This window comes from Scophthalmus maximus, chromosome 10, assembly GCF_022379125.1.
Source record: "Scophthalmus maximus strain ysfricsl-2021 chromosome 10, ASM2237912v1, whole genome shotgun sequence".
Classification (NCBI taxonomy): Eukaryota; Metazoa; Chordata; class Actinopteri; order Pleuronectiformes; family Scophthalmidae; genus Scophthalmus; species Scophthalmus maximus.
In genome coordinates, this window is record NC_061524.1 from 20,438,076 (window position 1) to 20,459,748 (window position 21,673).

A 21,673-nucleotide genomic window follows, 5' to 3' on the forward strand; every position below is an offset into this window, starting at 1 on the left:
TCAATCCCCTTTAAAATGTTGTGATTTATTTGGATGAAGATCACCGTGGACACAGTGGAACATCTACAGCTGCAGTCCAGGAGTTGGACGAGAACAAAAACAGAGCTAACAAGAGAGTGAATATTGGACACAAACACGATGGGATGATCATCTCGCTGTGTCAAGGGAGTAGGCAGCTATTTACCAGGACTAAATATCATAGACGTGATAAATCAAAGTGTGTCAGCTTGTCAAGGAGTTTTTCTGCCCCCAAGTGGCCAAGACATCAAAATGATGCAGCTATTAAGAATTCCGTGATTCACCACGTGTGAAACTGAAAGAGCTGTTTGCTTCGTTTTGAAATGGAACTGCTATATTTGTTACCGACTCCTCTGACCCTTCACCTCTCCAGCAGCTCCTCCACCATGAGCCTCCTTTCGTGCTCGGTCGAGGGCGCGGAGTCCCACAGCGACACCGCCTCCCCGGTCTCTCTGCACTCCAGTGCTTTCTTCAGCGAGACGACGACGACGAGGGCGTCCTGTGTCAAAGACCCACTGGACTTCTTCGTCATCAACGTCGGCGGGAGTCGCTACGTGCTGTCCCAGGAGCTGCTGGCGTCCCACCCGGAGAGCCGGCTGGGGAAACTGGCCTGCTGCGGCCGCGACTCGGCCCTGGAGCCGTGCGACGACGCCGACCTCCTGGGGAACGAGTTCTTCTTCGACCGAAACTCACAGACCTTCCAGTAGGTGGCGCCTCCTTCCCTGTGACGTGCTCGATGTCCCGTTGTAATAACCAATGTCGAAAACGTCTGCGTAGCCTGATCTCACACACCTGTTGAAACTATTTTGTAGTGTTGTGATATCGATGTGCAGTGAAAAATTGCAAAAACTGTTCATTCAAACTGTCCCCAAAGCCAATCAGCGTTGAGATTCTCCTGATGTCTCGCAGTGCTCTTCTGACTCTTTGTGCTTCTGCCCGACAGGTACGTGATGAACTTCTACCGGACGGGTCACCTGCACGTCAGGGAGGAGCTGTGCGAGGTCTCCTTCCTGCAGGAGATCGAGTACTGGGGCATCGACGAGCTTCGAATCAACCCCTGCTGCCGCGAGCGTTACCATCGCCGCAAGGAGCAGAAGGAGAACCTCGAGGTCCAGAGAGACTTTGAGCCCGACGAAGGTGATGAGGATTTTGTGGGCGCCGCCTTCCCCGCTCTCCGACGGCGCCTGTGGGACTTTCTGGAGAAACCTGAAACCTCACGAGCTGCTCGCACCTTCTGCTCGCTGTCGGTCTTCTTCGTGGTGCTGTCGGCTGTCGACATGGTGCTCATCTCGCTGGACTCGGGGAAGGACTTTGGCGTGAGTGATGTCACCGTCGGGGAACTGTTGCCGTTCGACACCCTGGAGTACGTGTGCGTGGTGTGGTTCACCGGCGAACTTGTGCTCCGGTTCCTCTGCGTGAGGGACAAGTGTCGGTTCAGTCGGAGCATCCCCAACGTGATCGACCTGCTGGCCATCCTGCCGTTCTATGTGACGCAGGCGGTGGAGAGCCTCCACGGAGGAACCACGGAGCTGGAGAACATGGGCCGCGTGGTGCAGGTCCTCCGACTCCTCCGGTCCCTCCGCATGCTGAAGCTGGGACGACACTCGACAGGTAAACACAGCGGAACATGGATGAACCATGCGTCAGTTATTCCGTTGATCCTTCAAGAATCAGGGGGAGGGGCTGGAGGCGATCTCGGTTTCCTGAGGCAGTCGGCAGTCTGAACCTGTTGAGACATGAGCTTCTGAAAATGTTTCGTCCATACATTTTACGAAATGTAACCTTCCGCATCTGACGAATGCAGCAGGAGATTGTCAGAGTCGGACGCGTTCACAACAGATCAGATCTGCTGTTTTCTCACATCGGCTCTCGCGTTTTTTCTCCGGAGGTTTTACAAGGGGGTTGTTTGGTTGTTTACTTGTTTATCTTCATCACCATGTTCTCGTTCTTGTTTTCTCTCTGTTCTCGCTTTTCCATAAACTCTGTAAATACACAAAAAATGTTCTTAAAGCCCCAGTGTGTAATTTTTGTAACTTCCTGGCGCCATCTGGTGGTGAAGTTGCAGACCGCAACCAACTGAGCGACCGACAGGGGACACTTCATGGCGACGCGCCCCTGATTCATTTCCGGTTTCAGGCAGCGTCTGAAAATTGAACAGGAACGCGACGTATTCTGGACCGTTTAGTTCAACACGTAGAAACATGGAGACTCACACGGAGGTCGGGTCCAACTCATGGAACTATATTTAACTCATTCGGGGTCGATAATACATGTATGATCACAGAGTTATAGCTTATAAATATCACACACTGTAGCTTTAATTTTCATTATAAAAGATTTGTAGAAACGTATCTTAATGCGTGACAAAGGGGTTTAGGTAATAATGGACAATTTTTCCAAATATAAAATAAAACAACAAAAGATGCATCATTCCTTATTCTATAAGATAAAACATGTCATATCAACTTAAAACCAAAGCTTTTCATCGGCTCAATACAGGCAGATGCAAAGGATTAGGCAAACATCTGGAGCACCTAAAAATCTGAAACCAAATTTGCCGGTTTCGAACTACGACCCTGCCCATGGGATCCTAAAGAACCAATGAAGAACAACATCATTTAAAGCGACAGTACATTCAGCTTCATGCAGTCTTTGAATTCGTTCTTCATCCACGAGGGACGTTGAGGTTCATTCAAACGTCACGTACTGCGGGTAGACCATAGACGGACTTGCAAACGTATTGAACTTTGAAAAAAATATGTATTTCCCATTGTGGCTTGCTTATTTCTTCCTTTTCTGTCTTTTGTATTGTAAAAAACCACCAATGCAACAGACTTCAACATGAAAACGATGAAACACGACCGACACAATCTGAGCCACTCAGGTGTTCATGTTCTGAAGGACCATGAACAAGAACAAGATGTGGGTCGTTTAAAAGAAAAGACGCATCATCAAAACGTCCGGATGAGATGTTCAGCCGACGCACCGCGGGTTCACTTTCTCACTTGAGAAAGTGAACCTAACACAAAGTGTCTCTGGTCCTCTCGTCCAGGCCTGAAGTCTCTGGGTTTGACCATCGCCCAGTGCTACGAGGAGGTCGGCCTCCTGCTCCTCTTCCTGGGAGTTGGCATCTCCATCTTCGCCGTGGTGGTCTTCGCACTGGAGCACGACCTTCCCGCCACCACCTTCACCAGCGTGCCGGCCGCTTGGTGGTGGGCGACCACCTCCATGACCACCGTCGGCTACGGGGACATCCGGCCCGACACGGCGGTGGGCAAGGTGCTGGCCTTCCTCTGCATCCTGTCCGGGATCCTCATCCTGGCGCTGCCCATCGCCATCATCAACGACCGCTTCTCCGCCTGCTACTTCACGCTGAAGGTGAAGGAGGCGGCGACGCGGCACGGCGAGATGCTGAAGAGGCTGGCCCGCGGCCCGGTGGGGGAGACGGGGGAGGGAGGAGGAGTCGGGGGAGGGAGGAGGAGTCGGGGGGGGAGGAGGAGGCGGGGGAGGGAGGAGGAGTCGGGGGAGGGAGGAGGAGTCGGGGGGGAGGAGTAGGCGGGGGAGGGAGGAGGAGGCGGGGGAGGGAGGAGGAGTCGGGGGAGGCGTGAACCTGAGGGACGCCTACGCCAGCAGCGTCCTGGAGATGTTGAGGCCGCGGGGGCGCGAGCGGGCGAGCACCCGCAGCAGCGGAGGAGAAGAGCTGTGGTGGTAGAACCAGCAGAGCGTCCGGCGTCACGGCGGCCGAACGCCACGGGAGTCCGAGGGTGCGCGGTTCATGAGCAAGGCACTGAAACGCAGCCGCTGCTGGGACTCATTCTCACTGGAGGAAAATCTTTCCTCACACTATTCCTTCCTACGTCAACCTTCCGTCGCAGCTGTCATATTTGATGCTTCTGGCCTGAGTGGACAGTTTAACTCATTTAACTGGACAACGTGTTGATTGGCTCGTCACAGTTTCGTCAGCGCAACTTCAGTGTCACAGGCAAAGATAGGAAATGTGTGCGTCCGTCTCTTAGACTTAGTGAAACTTCACTGTTGAAAATATTCCCGTACAAATTTGAATTACACACTGTATACAAAAATCCCAGGTCAGTGCTTTTATTCAGGCCATCGATGTGACATTTGAAAAGACCCACAGGAGACGGTTCTTCACTGCAGGACTGAGTCAGACGGCGGGCAAGGGGGAAAAAAACTCAACAGCCTGCAGGGTTTCACCGAGGCATGTGCTCGTCCGGTGAACAGAGATCATGTTACGTGTGGGTGAAAACACAACTTCCCACTGATGCAGGACTCGATGTGGCAGCGTGATTTTTACCCTGTGAAACCGTCTTCGCTAAATGAACTCTTCGTGACGAGGGGCAGGGAGCAAAACACCTTATATGGTCGATTATTCTTCTTTGCCCGACTCGTGCACAAATCCCTGCGGGTGACGTTCATCATGGTTACGAACTTAATTTACTCACCTTTGTGAAGATAGAAGTGTGTGATGAATGCGACGTGGCCAGATTAGGGGTGGGCGGTATCTCGAATATATTTGATGTATCGCGTGCTCGTTGCACATGAGATGTATTAAATGACTATATCGCAAACACAGCGACTTCGAAATTGTCTCGTAAGATTTTGTAAATTGTGAACATTTGGAGACATTCTGACCTTATGGATACAAGGACTGGAAACACATGAACACGTGCTGTTGTAAACATGAAGGCAGCAGAGCAGAGACGTACAGTAAGTCCAGAGAAGGTCCGACCGGGACACCATCATCCAGCAGCTGGAGGACGATGAGGATGTTAGAGGAAAAGGTCGTGAGCTGCTCGTATTTGACCAAGAAACGAATATTACAATATATATATTTTTACCATTTTAATGTATATCTGCCATCAACGCTAATACATCTTTTTAAAGAAACATGGATGATTAAATGTCTTCAGTGGCATCAAGTAATCTGGTTTATTCCATGGAAAAAATTGGGCTAGTGGCTTTTTTATAATTTAAAAAAGTCGACTAGCCATGTTGGCTGGTGAAAATTCATAACTATGATGACACAACATACAGTAATCAGGATGAGGGTCAAACAGGAAGCCTTCAGGGTTATGATCAAACTCTGTACAGTGATGATGGTGCGTTCATGTTTCAGCAGACATGAAACCTAAAGTTCTCTTTCTTTCCCCCTTTTCTCGGGAGGCTCTTCCTCCTCGTGGAAGATGTTTCCGTCGGGCTGCTCGCTCCACTTCAGGACGACTCCGCTCAGTCCTTCCTCCTCCACTCTGTCCTGGAGCTGGAACACATGTGGGCAGCCAGTAGGTCAACATGTAACTGTAGATGACAGGGACTCCAGGAATGGACACAGTGGTTTTGGCTTCCTACACATTTGTCTGGTGGGACGTTTGAACATTGGTATTGTTTGATCGGGACGTGTAGCGATCACGGCATGAAGTTTAGAAAGAACGAAGAAATCCTCCGAGGTCCGGTGATGTCATTGCATCATCCGGGCCTGGTTTGTTTCCAGCAGCTCCATTTACTGGACTTGGGCCAAATGCCAAGATTTGTGGCAAACTAAGAAAAACAGTCAGACGACATACAGACTGCATGAAGACAGAGCAGATTGAAATATGGTAGTTATTTATGACGTTCCTTGATAAACAAAACACTATTTTTCCATCTTTTTTCCGCAGATTTGCAACTTTCAATTTCAATTAAATTTACCACTTTAATCTCAGAGAATATCTGAGTTTGTATTCTCGTCAATTTACGTCTTTAATGTCAGAAATTATTTGTTTTTGTTTTTTATTGTTCCTACAATGGCCCTTATACGCCGTCGTGATTCGTGTCCGGTGTCCGGAATAAGGATTTGTCATGTCGAGATCGCACGATGAGAAGAGGAGACATGATGATAACTCTTCTTTCCATACGTGAGGCTGCTTTGCATTGTAATCTGTTCAAACATCTGTGGCCGGAGTTGTTGGTTTTTTGGTTATATATTTTTTCACATTCGCACACCGAACACATTGTTGTTGTTTGATGTTATCAATATTGGAGACTGGCCTTTTTCAGGATGTCTGCTCTCACAGCAGGGTCACTCGGGGTCACGGAGGAGTCCATCTTCATCCTCAGCTTCACCATCTGCCTATTCACTGCCCCCCTGTTTATTTCAAACAGGGGGGCGGAGCCTCTGGCCTCCAGGCCACCCCGTTGCTCACTGGACAGTTTGATCCGGCCTGCAAGTCAATTCACAAAGTCCCCTCAGATATACAATCAGTCAGTTCTCTTGGCAGCACTTGTCTTTTTCCTGCGGTAAAATGAAATGTAATTAAATTGGATCAAATCAAACGATAGAGTAACTCGTCTTTCAGCATGTTCCCTTCTGGCTGCATGTGTCGGGTCACGGTCTGGATGAACACGACACACATACGACTGTGGACAAGAGCAACGGATGGACAGACAATTAGTTACAAGTCAAAGACCAGCTGGAGCGTCGTGTCGGCATTGTTCAGAAGGAGAATTTGCTGCTGGAACCAGACGAAGTCAAAGGGTCCGTTTGTCGGGAAGAACAGAGTGACGCATGAAACATGGAAGAAGGAACAAACACACACTAGAGGACACAACAAGACCATCTCACTGTTTTTGTGCATAGTTAGTTCATGTGTTAATGTTTTAAGAATCACTATTGGCTGATTGACTTGATTCCGCAGAGGGCCAGTGAAGCACTCACCAGGGATACTGTAGCAGACAAATGGTAGTTTTCTTGTACAGGGCCTTAACCTCCATCTTCCTGACTTCTCCAAATCTGCAACACCACATACCAGAGTCCGCGAGCCGAGGTAGTTGTAATCAGTGTACCAGTAGCTGAATGAGAAGACACTCCCGTCGGACCAGTAAAAGTGAGGATCTCTGAACAAACCGATCCATGTTGCTTTGTTTCCTGGCAGAAGGTTCTGTATCTTGAGGTTTTCAGTGTCGTTCCTCACAGTGGCCAGATCTGTGAAGTGCTCCCTGCAGTAGTTCTGAGCATCGGACCAGTTCATATATTCATTTACATAATCAAAGTGAGGATCCAGCATCGACCCTGCAGTTAAAGTTTGAGTACAAACATCAGTGTCATATTTGATATATTATGTAGGAGAATAAATATCAACATAGAGCACCCCATGCTTTATCCTTACCGTTGTAGCACATGAATGGATATTGTCGCGTGCAATCATCATCATACCATCCTCTGTCATTGTCTATGGTCACACAGAACTCCCCGGCTTCATAAAAGTTTGGCTCGTTGTAAGAGAGTTCCCACTTCCGATAGTCCGCTCCACTCCCCGTGTACCCATCTGACCACCTCCATTTAATCTCATCGAACAGGCCAATCCAAACCTCAGAGCTTTTGCCAGCATTTGAAACTGTTTTGATAAGGTGGTTCATTTCTTCAAGACTTCCGATAGTGGCTATGTCTAAGAACGACCCTCTGCAGTGGCTCCGAGCTCCAGTCCAAGTCATCGGCTGAGCCACATAGTGGTACTGACGGGGCAGGCGCGTGGCGAAGGTGAGCCACCCTGAGGACGACGCCAGATTTTTAATGTGCGATGGCTCAAAGTGATACAGATCTCCGTTAGTCGTCATGTAAACAATCAAATTCACTGACCTGAGAGACACAGGACCCTGAGGAAGATCCCGTCCTTCATGCTGCTGCTGCTCTCTGGACCGTTTGTGCCAGTGTGCTCCACTAACAGGGAACTCTATCTTGGTCAGATACAACCAGAAAGACACCAGAGATGAGAGACAGCATATGTTTTTTTGCATCTGTGTTTTTTTTTTTTGCATAAATGATGCAACAGAACAGTGACTTTTGTCAGTAGAATGAAGGAAACTGGTGACACATTTCCCTAAATTTCCCTATCAAGGTATTACGTATTAAGGTAAAAATAGGTATCTCGTCTCCACCCATGTCCAGGCGAGGTGAGTGAATGGTATGTCTGTATTTCTTACTCACAGCATTGGGCGACAGTTCTCTTTTCTGAAGTTGACACTGGGAAAACTTCTTGAGAGGAAAGTAGTTCCAACTAGCATGGCACTCAGTGGAGCGCAGACCTCCACGAGGCCTATTCACTCCCTTCAATTCAATCAAGCCACACCAAATGACATGCTCATCCATGTCAGTCCCCTAAATAAACCTGATTGTTTCCATCATGATCCATGAATTATTCCCTGGGAAAAAACGCACATCTCGCAATATCAAAGACAGTGATAAGATGTTCCTAGATCTGCCCAGTTGTCTGGATCCATCCCCAACACGTCGTGGGTTCTTTCCCATCCTTCCACCAAGTTAAGTGGAAACCTGTTCATTGGCTTTTGCGTAATCCAACAAACTGAATGACCAACTAACTAAATCAAACAAACTTTCCTTATCTTCTTCTGCCAAAGACCTAAACCTCCGTGGTATTCTGGAAGACAAACCGAAGCACAGAGATTGGCTGAAACGCCGTTCAGCTGAAAACAGACCCAGTCATATTCTTCCACTCACCCTCATGACACGTCGGCTGCAGTTTGAGTCAGGGGCAGGTAAGACACAAAAAAGTAAAAAGAAATACTGTAAAAAAAAAAAAAAAAAAAAAAAATGATATCAATTAATGCACTACTACTAGTGCTTTAATTCTGAAGCAGTCTGCTTGTCTTTTTTTTATAAATCTTTCCTGAACATTACATCATTTCTAGACATGTGACATCATAACTAAGTATCATCTTAGACACGCCCTTCTTCTCAGGGGTGATACCATCTAATCATTTATCATGTATCTGATCTAATCATGTGTTACTGTACAGGTCAGAACTCGAGGACTGAGCTCGGAGCAGTGACGTGACACGAGCCTGCTTCACTTACTACACCTCACATCTGCAGATGCTGCTCCACCGGGCCGTCCCGTTGCAGGTCAACCTACTTGTGTCTGCCAACAACTGCCCTCAGACGTGGACAGAAAGTGCTGTGGGCAACTTCCTGACTCCCGTGTCCAGGCTGCCACATATGGAGGTTTACATTTTGCACATACAGTATTTTGGACAATACCAATGTTTATTTATGTTCTGCATAACCTGCTCTATATTGTTGGAATAAAAATCTTTTACATGTTCAAGGCCTTTCCTTTTACTCTCAGCATGTCAAGGTTGAGCAGGAACTGGACCCAAATGCAGAGATGGTCGATAAAAGGATATTTAATAAGAAAAGAAAACAGACTTACAACGCCTCTGATAAACAAGAACAAAATACAACTGGAGGTGTCCACGAGATGTAGCAAAAACAGGTAATCCAAATACTGGAGCCAGGGGGGAAAGCACAGAAACAGACGTCTCAGGACAGAGTGGGGAAACACAACAGATGACCAACACAGACAAAGGGAAGCACAGAGATTAAATACACAAGGTGGGCGGGGCTAATGGAACACAGGTGAGACACATTAGGAACAGGTGCAGACAATCACAGGGGCAGGAGACACAGGAAAAACAAAGTGAACAGACGCGAGCCAGGGAAACAGGAAGTACCAAAACTAATTCAAAATAAAACAGGAAATACAAAACACGAGATCATGACGAAACCCCCCTCTCAAAGACCGACACAAGATCATGACACAGCATAAACAATCCAACCATTACATTTACCTCTTTACAAGCTGCACAAATAATGAGAACACAATGTGTCATGACACCTGTTTATTTTTTGGGAACATCATACAATATAACAAATATATATATTATAATATTAGCATAAACAACAGGAAGAAACTCTGCACAGGGTTTCCTAGCTCTAGTGTCAAAGCTGGTCTGTCGGCTGATGGCTCAGGCTGCGCTGTCATCGACTCTTAGGCAGTAGTCCTGTAGAAGAATATCACAATAATAGATCAACATTACTGTAAAAGACTGACAACACCACAGCAACATTATCTGCAGTGACAAACACAGTTTTCTGTCACCAGACGCTTACTTGTGGGAGACAAGTATAATTGATTCAGTGATTTGTTGGTGGAACAGCCACTCTGTCATATATATTTGTGCTTTGTTTAGCTAAATATTGAAGATCATAACATGTAGTTCTGAGTTTCAGAATCTGTAATTTAAAAAAATGTAAACAACCCAGTTTGCATAAATGTTTACACTTTGGAATTTTTTTACAACATTGCCATATGGATTTTAAAGTAGTTTTGTACACAAGTATGTTACCACTTCATGTTCAACCTACAGTATCATGAGCGACTCACCTGGTCCTCTGCTGACCTGCTTCTCTCGCTGTTGACGGGATCGTCTGGTCTCATTGCTCTGGTCCGTGGCAGACAACCTCCAGGTCCTGGACTTCTTCATGTACAACTTGCTGTACCTGGTATAAGAGGAGGGAGGTCAACTTATAATGTTCATATTACCGCACATTGAACAGTATTTTTCATTTCATTTCCTGCCCGTCGTCTGGACCGTAGTCGGGGAGCAGGGAGACAGTTCCTCTAGGGCCGAAGCTCTGCATCGCTCAGGGACCTGCCCCTGGGGACCTGCCCCTGGGGACCTGCCCCTGGGGAACTGCCCCTCGGGAACTGCCCCTCAAGCCCGGCAACGTGATGAAAACTACACGGAGACTTCTTGATGGAACTTGAGGCGTCATGGGATTTATTATTGCACACAGACTGCAACATGCACACCGACTGCTACTACAAGCCTCTACCCACGCACACCGGGCATTCGGCATTCTCACTGCGCCTGCTCCACCCACCCACCCACCCACACTCACACACACACACACACACACACACACACACACACACTCACACAAACAGTTACGTTGGTTACACAGTTGAAGATAATAAACCACTCTCACCCTATTCGTTTCAGTGTCAGATCATTCAATGTATTCATCGCTGTCGGTATGTGACATGAGTTTCAAGTAATATGACAGAAAGTGCTTCTCACAAAAAACGCCTAGCCCTCCTTTAATAATAGTAGTTGCTGGGATCTCAAAGGTCCCGATCAACAGACTTTGACTCGGACTGGTTGTCAGTCATTAGCAGAAAGTTAAACATTGGTTTTCTTATATTTTTTCAGCCAGAACGCTTGGTGTCATTTCCTGAAATAACGTCAGTGTTTTCAATGAATGGATGTATTGGTCTTCATAATACACAGCAAGAAAAAAAGAAAAGGAATGATAGATTGGATCGCCTACTATGTTTAATTTATGCACGATGTCAGCCATGCAGACACCGGCATGTTCCACTTATCCAAAGGTCACATATTCCTCTGTCGGCACTTAAATATTTTAGAATGAAGGACAGCGAACAGTATGAGCTTTTGTAACTAAAAGGCCCACCCAAAATTGAAATCAGTCGAAAGGTAGATCAGTAGTACTAAGCGTGGGCCCTGGGGGGCCCGTGGGGGCCCCCCGCACCCTCTGCCCACGCGGTCAAAACACAGAGTTGACTAAAGCCAACACAGGGGGCTGTGTTGGCTTTAGTCTCCACTCTGTGGGGCTTCAGAAGTGTCCCTTTGCCTCACAGGTCCCTGAGGTGTTCGGCAACTGCACCTCAAAGTGCAGTCCTATTCCTGCAAGTGGAGCGGCTGAGTTGCTGAGGTTCTGGTGGACTCTGGTCCTCAGAGATGGAAGGGCTGATCGCCATAGGTTTGGGAGGACTCTAATTCTAGATGGAGAGGCAGCTCATGGCCAATGTAATCTGCAGTACGAGGGGATCCTCTTCTTGAGCTATCCAAGCAGGAATGGGCTGGTTACGCTGCACTGGCTGATAGCCCCACGTTTCAGAGCTCAGACGCTGATGACGACTGATCTCCATCGGTTCTGGTGGACTCTGTTCCTCATAGATGGAGCACCTGATTTCCACAGGTTGTTTTGACGGAGATTCAATCTTTTTAATCTCTGTCCCCAGCCGAGTACAGCGCCTGGCTGCTTCTCTTTCAAGAGGTCCTTTGAGGTTCTTCTCAAATCCTTGGAGGTGAGCCATGCAAGCTGCGTTGACTTTTTTTGCTTTCAGAAGCTGTTGGAGTTCAGCCCTCAACGCCTCGGCGTCTGAGTCATGCTCCTCAACCATGTCGTACCACGATATTTTAGCACCGGCCATTGTTGTTAACTATTCCTGGATTCTTCTTGACAAATGTCTGATGATTTTGAAGATTGTCTGACACTTTGTGTCGCTCAAGTCTTTACGCCACCTGCTGAGTGAAGTTCCGAATGCAGTCTGACAGTTTGTGCAGTTGACAGAATGATGATGTCACAGTATGCTTTTGATCCTTAGAACTTCAAAGTTTTAAAGTTGTGTTTCAAGTTACCATGGGAGCCTTCGTACACTCGGGGTTCTCTTCAAATCTAATTGTCTACCATGGTTTGTCATATATATACATATTCACAGTCGGATGATCGTCAAGAAATTGACATAAGTTGCCTGAATCTGAGGCCAATACTGTCTTTCTAATATTATATAATATATAATTATATATTGCACATGGTTACCATGAAAAGAAACCCAGTGTACTAGGGTTACCATGGTAACGTGAAACACAACTTTAGAACTTTGAAGTTCTGAAGATCATTAGCACCGACATCCTTCTGCACAAACTGTCAGACTGTTTTCTGAACTTCACTCAGCAGGTGGCGTACCGACTTGAGTGGCAAACTTTTCAGATCATCAGACAATCGTCAAGACGAACCCAGGAATAGTAAACAGCGATGGCCGGTGCTACAATATTGTGGTACGATCTGGTGGAGGAGCATGACTCCGACGCCGATGCGTTAAGGGCAGAACTCCAACAGCTTCTGAAAGCGAAACAAGTAAACGCAGCTCGGATGGCTCACCTCCAAGGATTTGTGGGCCTGGAAAAATCTAACGTCAACCTCATTCACAGGCTCAAAATTGAGAAGAACCTCAAAGGACCTCTTGAAAGAGAAGCAGCCAGACTCTCTACTCGGCTGGAGACGGAGATTAAGAAGATCAAATCTCTGTCAAAACAAGCTGTGGAAATCAGCCCCTCCATCTATGAGGACCAGAAGCCACCGGATCCTGTGGAGATCTGCCCCCTCCATCTATGAGGACCAGAGTCCTCATAGATGGAGGAACTCAGCAGCTCAGCCTATCCACGTGCAGGGCAAGGACTTTGTCACTGCTGCAGTTGCCTCCTCCACAGGCAACATCCCAGCTAATCGAAAGAGGAGGACTATCGATGAAGACACTGGTTCACCAGAGGGGAAGAAGATTCATTTGTATTAGGTGGACACCACAGCCGGCCCAAGCCTACATGGGGCCGGCTACATGGGGACCAATACTTTTGTATGGAATCTAGCTGTCTTTTTTTTTTTTTAGCTGAAGATACCTCGATTGAACCGAAGGCTTGTTTGACGGCTAGCTAGCCGGTGAATGTTTATGATTGAACGGTGAAATTAGTCATGCATGTCCTGTTTTTGTGACATTGCTTCCATCTTTAACTTTGTCACGCCACTGCCCTTTCCATCAACTGTCTGACTGACTATAGTTGTTTCGGGCCTTTGGTTACATTGGGAGTGGGGCCCACCTGGTGGCCAGGGGGCCCTAAGCAGCCGCTTTATTCGCACTATGCCTTGGGCCGGCCCTGGTGGACACTCAAATAGCGTTACTCCAAGCCAGGAACAGCTGTACGGGAGCCAGGAACAGCTGTACGTCGCAGGGCAGCGCGATGATGAGCACTGCAGCCTCACGTACAGACTAATGCCTGGCTGATTGGCTGAGGTCTGAGGCTTCAGTCTTTTCACTGTGTCATTGTGGGTTTCCTCCCAGAGACATGAATCAATGATTTTTTTTAAATAACGTGTGTGTACCTGTGTACTGATCAGTGCCATGTGGGTATGATGTGTAAATACAGAAGGATTGTTGAAGACCAAAACGTTCAAGTTCAGGAAAGGACTCCCCTGAGCCGGTTTCATTCCCCTCCGGTGCTTCCTCTTCCTGCGACGGGACACACATCGTTCAGCTGCAGTGACGACCGGCCGACTGAATTCTCATTTACAAGCTCTGCAGCAGATTCTGCTCTGCATGTAAGTTTTGATTTTTAAATTATTATTTATCATTACTTACCTGATTATTACAAACTACTGCATTTTAGATGAGGTGAAAGTCACAGACATCACTGAGAATACGTCAAACATGCCCCCTGTGTTTATGTTGGAGGCTTTATTGTTTTTGGGAGAGTTTAGATTTGACAGTTTAAAGTTTTATAGGCTGATTTCAGTTTTCTTTACACTTGTGTCTAATTGTGACTGATTGTACCCGATGTCATGTCCCGTCCTCTCTGCTGGGACTCCGCTCTGTCTGCTCTGCTTTTAAAACAAGCTTCATGAATTTATTTACTGAACCGCTGAACATTTGTCTGGGTCCCTGAGGCTTTTTTCTAAAAACAGGATGCTGCTTTTAGAGGGCCAATAAAATGAATATATAAAGACGATCGCCGACTATATAAAGACGATCGCCTACTGTATATAAAGACAATAAGTGACTGTATATAAAGTCGATTGGCAACGATCGGCGACTGTATATAAAGTCAATCGATCAGGGGCTGTGTATAAAGTCGATCGGCGACTGTATATAAAGTCGATTGGCAACGATCGGCAACTGTATATAAAGTCGATCAGAGACTGTATATGAAGAAGATCGGCGACTGTATATAAAGACGATCGGCGACTGTATATAAAGTCGATTGGCAACGATCGGCGACTGTATATAAAGACGATCGGTGACTGTATATAAAGACAGTCGGCGACTGTATGTACAGACGATGGGCGACTGTACATAAAGATGATTGGCAACGATCGGCGACTGTATATAAAGACGATCGGCGACTGTATATAAAGACGATCTGCGACTGTATATAAAGTCGATTGGCGACTGTATATAAAGTCGATCGGCGACTGTATGTAAAGTTGATCAGAGACTGTATATAAAGACGATCGGCGATTGTATATAAAGACGATGGGCGACTGTATATAAAGATGATTGGCAACGATCGGCGACTGTATATAAAGACGATCGGCGACTGTATATAAAGACGATCTGCGACTGTATATAAAGACGATCTGCGACTGTATATAAAGTCGATTGGCGACTGTATATAAAGTTGATCAGAGACTGTATATGAAGAAGATTGGCGACTGTATATAAAGACGATCGGCGACTGTATACAAAGACGATCGGCGACTGTATATAAAGACGATCGGCGATTGTATATAAAGACGATGGGCGACTGTATATAAAGACGATCGGCGACTGTATATAAAGACGATCGGCGATTGTATATAAAGACGATGGGCGACTGTATATAAAGACGATCGGCGACTGTATACAAAGACGATCGGCGACTGTATATAAAGTCGATCAGTGACTATATAGAGTCAATCGATCAGCGACTGTGTATAAAGTTGATCAGCGACTGTATATAAAGTCAATCCATCAGGGACTGTATATAAAGACGATCGGTGACTGTATATAAAGACAGTCGGCGACTGTATGTAAAGACGATGGGCGACTGTACATAAAGATGATTGGCAACGATCGGCGACTGTATATAAAGACGATCGGCGACTGTATATAAAGAAGATCTGCGACTGTATATAAAGTCGATTGGCGACTGTATATAAAGTCGATCGGCGACTGTATATGAAGAAGATCGGCGACTGTATATAAAGACGATCGGCGACTGTATACAAAGACGATCGGCGACTGTATATAAAGTTGATCAGAGACTGTATATAAAGTCGATCGGCGACTGTATATAAAGTTGATCAGAGACTGTATATGAAGACGATCGGCGACTGTATATAAAGACGATCGGCGACTGTATACAAAGACGATCGGCGACTGTATATAAAGACGATCGGCGATTGTATATAAAGACGATCGGCGACTGTATATAAAGACGATCGGCGATTGTATATAAAGACGATCAGAGACTGTATATAAAGATGATTGGCAACGATCGGCGACTGTATATAAAGTCGATCAGTGACTATATAAAGTCAATCGATCAGCGACTGTGTATAAAGTCGATCAGCGACTGTATATAAAGTCAATCCATCAGGGACTGTATATAAAGACGATCGGCGACTGTATATAAAGTCGATTGGCAATGATCGGCGACTGTATATAAAGAAGATCTGCGACTGTATATAAAGTCGATTGGCGACTGTATATAAAGTCGATCGGCGACTGTATATAAAGATGATTGGCAACGATCGGCGACTGTATATAAAGTCGATCAGCGACTATATAAAGTCAATCGATCAGCGACTGTGTATAAAGTCGATCTGCGACTGTATATAAAGTCGATTGGCGACTGTATATAAAGTCGATAGGCGACTGTATATAAAGTTGATCAGAGACTGTATATGAAGAAGATTGGCGACTGTATATAAAGACGATCGGCGACTGTATACAAAGACGATCGGCGACTGTATATAAAGACGATCTGCGACTGTATATAAAGACGATCTGCGACTGTATATAAAGTCGATTGGCGACTGTATATAAAGTCGATAGGCGACTGTATATAAAGTTGATCAGAGACTGTATATGAAGAAGATTGGCGACTGTATATAAAGACGATCGGCGACTGTATACAAAGACGATCGGCGACTGTATATAAAGACGATCGGCGATTGTATATAAAGACGATGGGCGACTGTATATAAAGATGATTGGCAACGATCGGCGACTGTATATAAAGTCGATCAGTGACTATATAGAGTCAATCGATCAGCGACTGTGTATAAAGTTGATCAGCGACTGTATATAGAGTCAATCCATCAGGGACTGTATATAAAGACGATCGGTGACTGTATATAAAGACAGTCGGCGACTGTATGTAAAGACGATGGGCGACTGTACATAAAGATGATTGGCAACGATCGGCGACTGTATATAAAGACGATCGGCGATTGTATATAAAGACGATCAGAGACTGTATATAAAGATGATTGGCAACGATCGGCGACTGTATATAAAGTCGATCAGTGACTATATAAAGTCAATCGATCAGCGACTGTGTATAAAGTCGATCAGCGACTGTATATAAAGTCAATCCATCAGGGACTGTATATAAAGACGATCGGCGACTGTATATAAAGTCGATTGGCAATGATCGGCGACTGTATATAAAGAAGATCTGCGACTGTATATAAAGTCGATTGGCGACTGTATATAAAGTCGATCGGCGACTGTATATAAAGATGATTGGCAACGATCGGCGACTGTATATAAAGTCGATCAGCGACTATATAAAGTCAATCGATCAGCGACTGTGTATAAAGTCGATCAGCGACTGTATATAAAGTCAATCCATCAGGGACTGTATATAAAGACGATCTGCGACTGTGTATAAAGACGATCAGCGACTGTATATAAAGTCAAACGATCAGCGACTGTGTATAAAGACGATCAGCGACTGTATATATAGAAGATCAATGACCCTATATAAAGACGATTAATTACCTTACTGGGGGGGGGGGGGGGGTTATGGCCACTGTTAGCATTAGCAGCAGATCAGACATTGTGAGTTCAACATGAAACTATTCTTTTACTTACCAACTCGTGTTGTCTTCTTTTTCTATCACCCCTGCTGAAGTTAGCATGCTAACCAGCTAGCCCCGTCTCGTCACTATATAGGGGACAGACCATAACTTCTTGTGTTGTAAACGCAGCGGTGGCGGAAGCTTTATCCATCATCGCCATCCAACATTAAAGCACAACCACCCAGAAAAAAACGTGTATTATTTGACATCGATTTTATTAGTAAAAACAGTCATTGTCTGTTTTAGAGAACTGAATATTCTTGGCTTTTTGACTGTTAACAAACTATTTGAATAGATCCCTGTGGAAATGTTCAACATTTAAAAGGGCGAAACTATGGATAAATAAAAAACTGGAAAATGGAAATAATCAGTTTCAGTCTGGATCCAGTCATTTAAGGGGGGAAATAAAATAACGTAATAGATTTGAGTATTTTGTGTTTTCATTCGTCGCCCCATCAGTCTGCAGACTTATCATTCACATGTCAGCTCCCACCGGCGGCGGTGAGCGAGCAGAGGGAACGACGCGCCGGTCGCACTTTTCCCTACTCCTCCCAGGAATTCCCAGCCTGGGACGCCTCATTAGCCCAGTTCTGTTCGGAGAGAAGACGATGTCGCAGCTGGATGGAGATCATTCCAAGGGCGAAGCTGCAGGTATTCCCAGCTGTGACGGGAGGAAACGAGGCCACGCTCACATTCGGTCACGTCCCCGGGACGTCCGCGGTCACGGGCTGCTCGCTGCTCAGTCTGAAGTGGGTCAGCGTATTTGCATTATGTAGAAATTGTCCTCAAAAATGTGTTTTTCCTCTAGGTGACATTTAAACTTTTCTCTTGTGACAAAGTGGTGGACTTGAGCTGGTGGTGTTGCTGGTGAGTCACAGTCTATCCTCTGAGCACCGCGAACAATTACAGCAAATTACATGGAAACGTGGCAAATTAATTTTCAACGCAAAGCCAAAATGTTCTGCTGGTTATGTGACGGCTCCCAGAGGTGAAGCCAAATGGTTGTGTCATTTATTTTACGTCTACTTTGATTTTTTTCTCTTGTCCCAGGGCCCATGTCCCAGCTGCTAACATGGAGGGGACGGGGCTTATGACCTGTATTGCAGTCAGCCACCAGGGGGCGATCGGGATGATTTGGCTTCACATTTTGCGAGCTGTCATGTGGGCTGTGGTTTGCAGCTAATTCACACGTCCCTCTTTTGTGTTTTGTAGTTGACGTTCTTTCCTCGTTTTCCATTGCTGATCGAGTCTGATTAATTTCAGTGCGACCACACGTTCAGACGGAGGTCAAAGCGTCTTCATCCTGGATTGTCTGACGGTCGAGAGGAAGATCTCAGACGTGATTCCTCCCTTGACAGGATTTTCCAATTTCTCTCTGGTGTGTCTTTAAATATATTTTACTCACATTTTCACTGTAAATGAATCCTCTCACGCTTTGATGACGAACCAGCTTCAGCACCAGTGAAGACACCTCTGCTGAGCCTGCAGCAGGAAGCTCGTGTTGATGTGTCTGAGTCGTGTGGTTGTCAAAAACATATTCAATTTGTCAAATATGTCTTCATATGAATATGTTTCTCTCGGTTGGCATTGATCTTCAGTCTTAAAGGGCCCATATTATGCCCCTTTTACAGAAGTTACATTGGTTTTCAGGTGTGTGAACTACATGTCTTTGCCATTCCATGTCAAAACACCTCAAGGATCAAGCCACACAGAACCTCCTCTTTCTGTATAAACAGCCCTGTGAGACTACGGTCGATTCCAGCGCTTTCCTGCTCACTCCTCAGTGAGCCGCGAGCTCCGCCGGCAGCCGCGAGCCGCGACTTACGTCACTTGACGCCCGGGCTGTGAATGGCTCGTTTACAGACCGTCTCCACGATCAACCCAAACCACAAATCATAATATGGCCCCTTTAATTTAGCCTCAGCAAATCTCTTCTCCTGCTGTCGGCGGCGTTTTATAATCCAATGATTAACAAGATTACTGGTCAAAAATCCTGATGACAGTGAACGCAGCTGGACCTTTGTAGCTTTAACTTGTGATTTGAGTTAAAAAACTTCTATAAAGTTACTTTCACAAATGATGTGTAATTATTAATGCTAATATCATTTGATTAAATTAAATGTTTAACTTAAACAATATTTTTCTGCAATTATGACTTTTTACTCACATTGCCTAGGATTTTTCTATTATTTCTTTATGAAACAATGTTTTTAGTTGTCACTGTATCTTTTAAAACTTTGACTGACTTTAATATTATTGTGTTTTCCTGCAAATTATTAAAGGTAATTGTATAGGTCATTGATTTGTCACTGATTTGAGTAGAAGAGAGGAAACCTGATAGGGTTCTGCTGCCATGTAGCGGGCAAACAGTCATTAAAATACAGAGTATCACATGATAAACTGCTGTATATGAATATATTTTTACGAACATGACGTATAAAAAAAATTTACAACATGAAAGATTCCTTCCCTCCCACCGAACCATCACCTACTGACGATGCAGAATTAGTTTCAAATAAGAAAACAAATTTAATATATGTATACATATTGAGATAAAGAAAAATGCCAATAATAACAACTTTAAGAGAACAACGATAAATTAGCTGCAAATGTAAATCAAAGGCATCTACACAAATGGCAGAAAAATCTGAAAATTCACATAAATGGGTGATGATTAATTTTTAAATATAAATAATTCTCATGAGGCAAGTCAATTAAATTTAATGTTTTGTCCTAAAGATCCTTAGGGCTTTTCGTGTATTTTGAGGGTATTTTTGTCCCCCTGAATAATATTAATAATAGTAGTTTTAGTGTCCTTTAAAAATATATTTGTTTAATCAATTTAAACATCTACAATTTTATAGACAATAAACAGCAAACTGAAGTTCATTTAAATTTCAAAAACATTACAAAATGTCTCATGAATAAAACTAAAACAAAATAGAAACGTGACTCCGCAATCCTTCATATACTTATCTTTTGTACAGTTTACTGTGATATACTTTACTACAATATACTATTTCTATTGCAGGTGTTTATATCATGAGACAAAGGTCATGTGATGAAATCACAAAGAAATTACTTCAATTCTGTCTTACTAGGTTTACCAGCTCAGTCCTCAGTTAGATTTTTGTGAAAAAAGGTTGTGAGTATTATTATGATTATGATCATTGGAGCCGTCGGTGGAGGACGTCCTCTCGTCCAGAGGACCTTGTCTGAGGCGTTTACTCACCCGAGGTTTGGATGGGCAGGTCACTTCCTGTTCGGAGGAGGCACGGAGAATCTTCAGTCTTCAGTTTGTGAAGATCAGATGCAGGTTTAAATGGTTTTTAAATGTTGAAACAGTCAAACTCCAAACTGAATTTGTATAAAGAGCCACTCGTTCAACATCCTTCAACATGTGAAGTTCTGGTCTGTCCCAACAGGGGGCGCCACGTTCACATTGTGTAGCTCACAGAGCTGAAACAGTTTGGACTGAGATCACTGAAAGAAAGAACAAGTCACATGAAATCTCCTGGCTCAGCTGACGGTTTATCACCATGACGACGATGGTACACAATGTAAAGCAGAAAGGCACGTTACTGTTGAACGCTGACGTCATAACTGTGGCTGCAGATTTCAGTTGATTCCTGTTGGACGAAGAGGTTTAACATCTTTTCTCTTCTGTTCATTCATTGAATTCATTCCACTGGAAACACGGAAACAATTTGAACCGATTGTTCTCGAACACATCACCACACCTTCCCCACCGCAGACTGTCCCTTTTAATTTATCACCTTTATATAAACAGGAAACGGTGTGTGTATATATATATATCGTCTTTATATACAGTCATTTATCGTCTTTATATTTATAAAAATATAAAGACGACCGGTGACTGTATATACAGATGATCAGTGACTGTATATAAAGACAATCAGTGAATGCATATAAAGACTATCGGAGATTGTATATAAAGACGATCCGCGACTATATGAAGACTATCAATGACTGTATATAAAGACAACAGGCAACTATATAAAAACGATCAGTCACTTTATATAAAGATGATCAGCAACTGTATATAAAGACGATCAGTGACTGTATATAAAGATA

At 44.8% G+C, this 21,673-nt stretch overlaps 3 protein-coding genes and 1 long non-coding RNA gene across 15 annotated transcripts; 2 read left to right on the forward strand and 2 right to left on the reverse strand.

Annotated features, from left to right (window-relative positions):
- The first annotated feature begins 341 nt into the window (after positions 1 to 341).
- On the forward strand, positions 342 to 4,612 carry kcnv1 (potassium voltage-gated channel modifier subfamily V member 1). The gene is made up of 4 exons (XM_047334995.1): positions 342 to 721; positions 962 to 1,629; positions 3,071 to 3,453; positions 3,593 to 4,612. Exons 1-4 carry the CDS (start codon positions 342 to 344, stop codon positions 3,728 to 3,730), a joined length of 1,569 nt encoding a protein of 522 aa, XP_047190951.1. The 3' UTR covers positions 3,731 to 4,612.
- Positions 4,613 to 4,788: 176 nt separating this feature from the next.
- LOC118284672 (secretory phospholipase A2 receptor-like) lies at positions 4,789 to 7,759 on the reverse strand. Its single transcript, XM_035607602.2, has 5 exons — positions 7,652 to 7,759; positions 7,182 to 7,562; positions 6,731 to 7,084; positions 6,064 to 6,236; positions 4,789 to 5,296 (listed from the first exon to the last, which is right to left on the reverse strand). The coding sequence occupies exons 1-5, from the start codon at positions 7,689 to 7,691 to the stop codon at positions 5,168 to 5,170; spliced, it is 1,077 nt and encodes a 358-aa protein (XP_035463495.2). The 5' UTR covers positions 7,692 to 7,759; the 3' UTR covers positions 4,789 to 5,167.
- A 1,704-nt stretch (positions 7,760 to 9,463) lies between these two features.
- LOC118284699 lies at positions 9,464 to 12,230 on the reverse strand. Its single transcript, XR_004784919.2, has 3 exons — positions 10,862 to 12,230; positions 10,257 to 10,372; positions 9,464 to 9,873 (listed from the first exon to the last, which is right to left on the reverse strand). It is a non-coding gene; the product is annotated as an uncharacterized LOC118284699 (long non-coding RNA).
- A 143-nt stretch (positions 12,231 to 12,373) lies between these two features.
- Positions 12,374 to 19,372, forward strand: LOC118284688. 12 transcript variants are annotated; one of them, XR_004784912.2, is made up of 4 exons: positions 12,374 to 13,748; positions 13,882 to 14,053; positions 18,038 to 18,956; positions 19,276 to 19,335. XR_004784912.2 is itself a non-coding variant. In XM_035607624.2 (4 exons), exons 1-4 carry the CDS (start codon positions 13,865 to 13,867, stop codon positions 19,363 to 19,365), a joined length of 645 nt encoding a protein of 214 aa, XP_035463517.1. In that variant the 5' UTR covers positions 12,374 to 13,864; the 3' UTR covers positions 19,366 to 19,372. The 12 variants fall into 12 exon arrangements, 3 of the variants coding, with proteins under 3 accessions (XP_035463517.1, XP_035463518.1, XP_035463519.1); XR_004784913.2 differs by having other exon boundaries at positions 19,315 to 19,333; XR_004784914.2 differs by lacking the exon at positions 19,276 to 19,335 and having other exon boundaries at positions 18,038 to 18,445; positions 18,629 to 19,079.
- Positions 19,373 to 21,673: the final 2,301 nt, after the last annotated feature.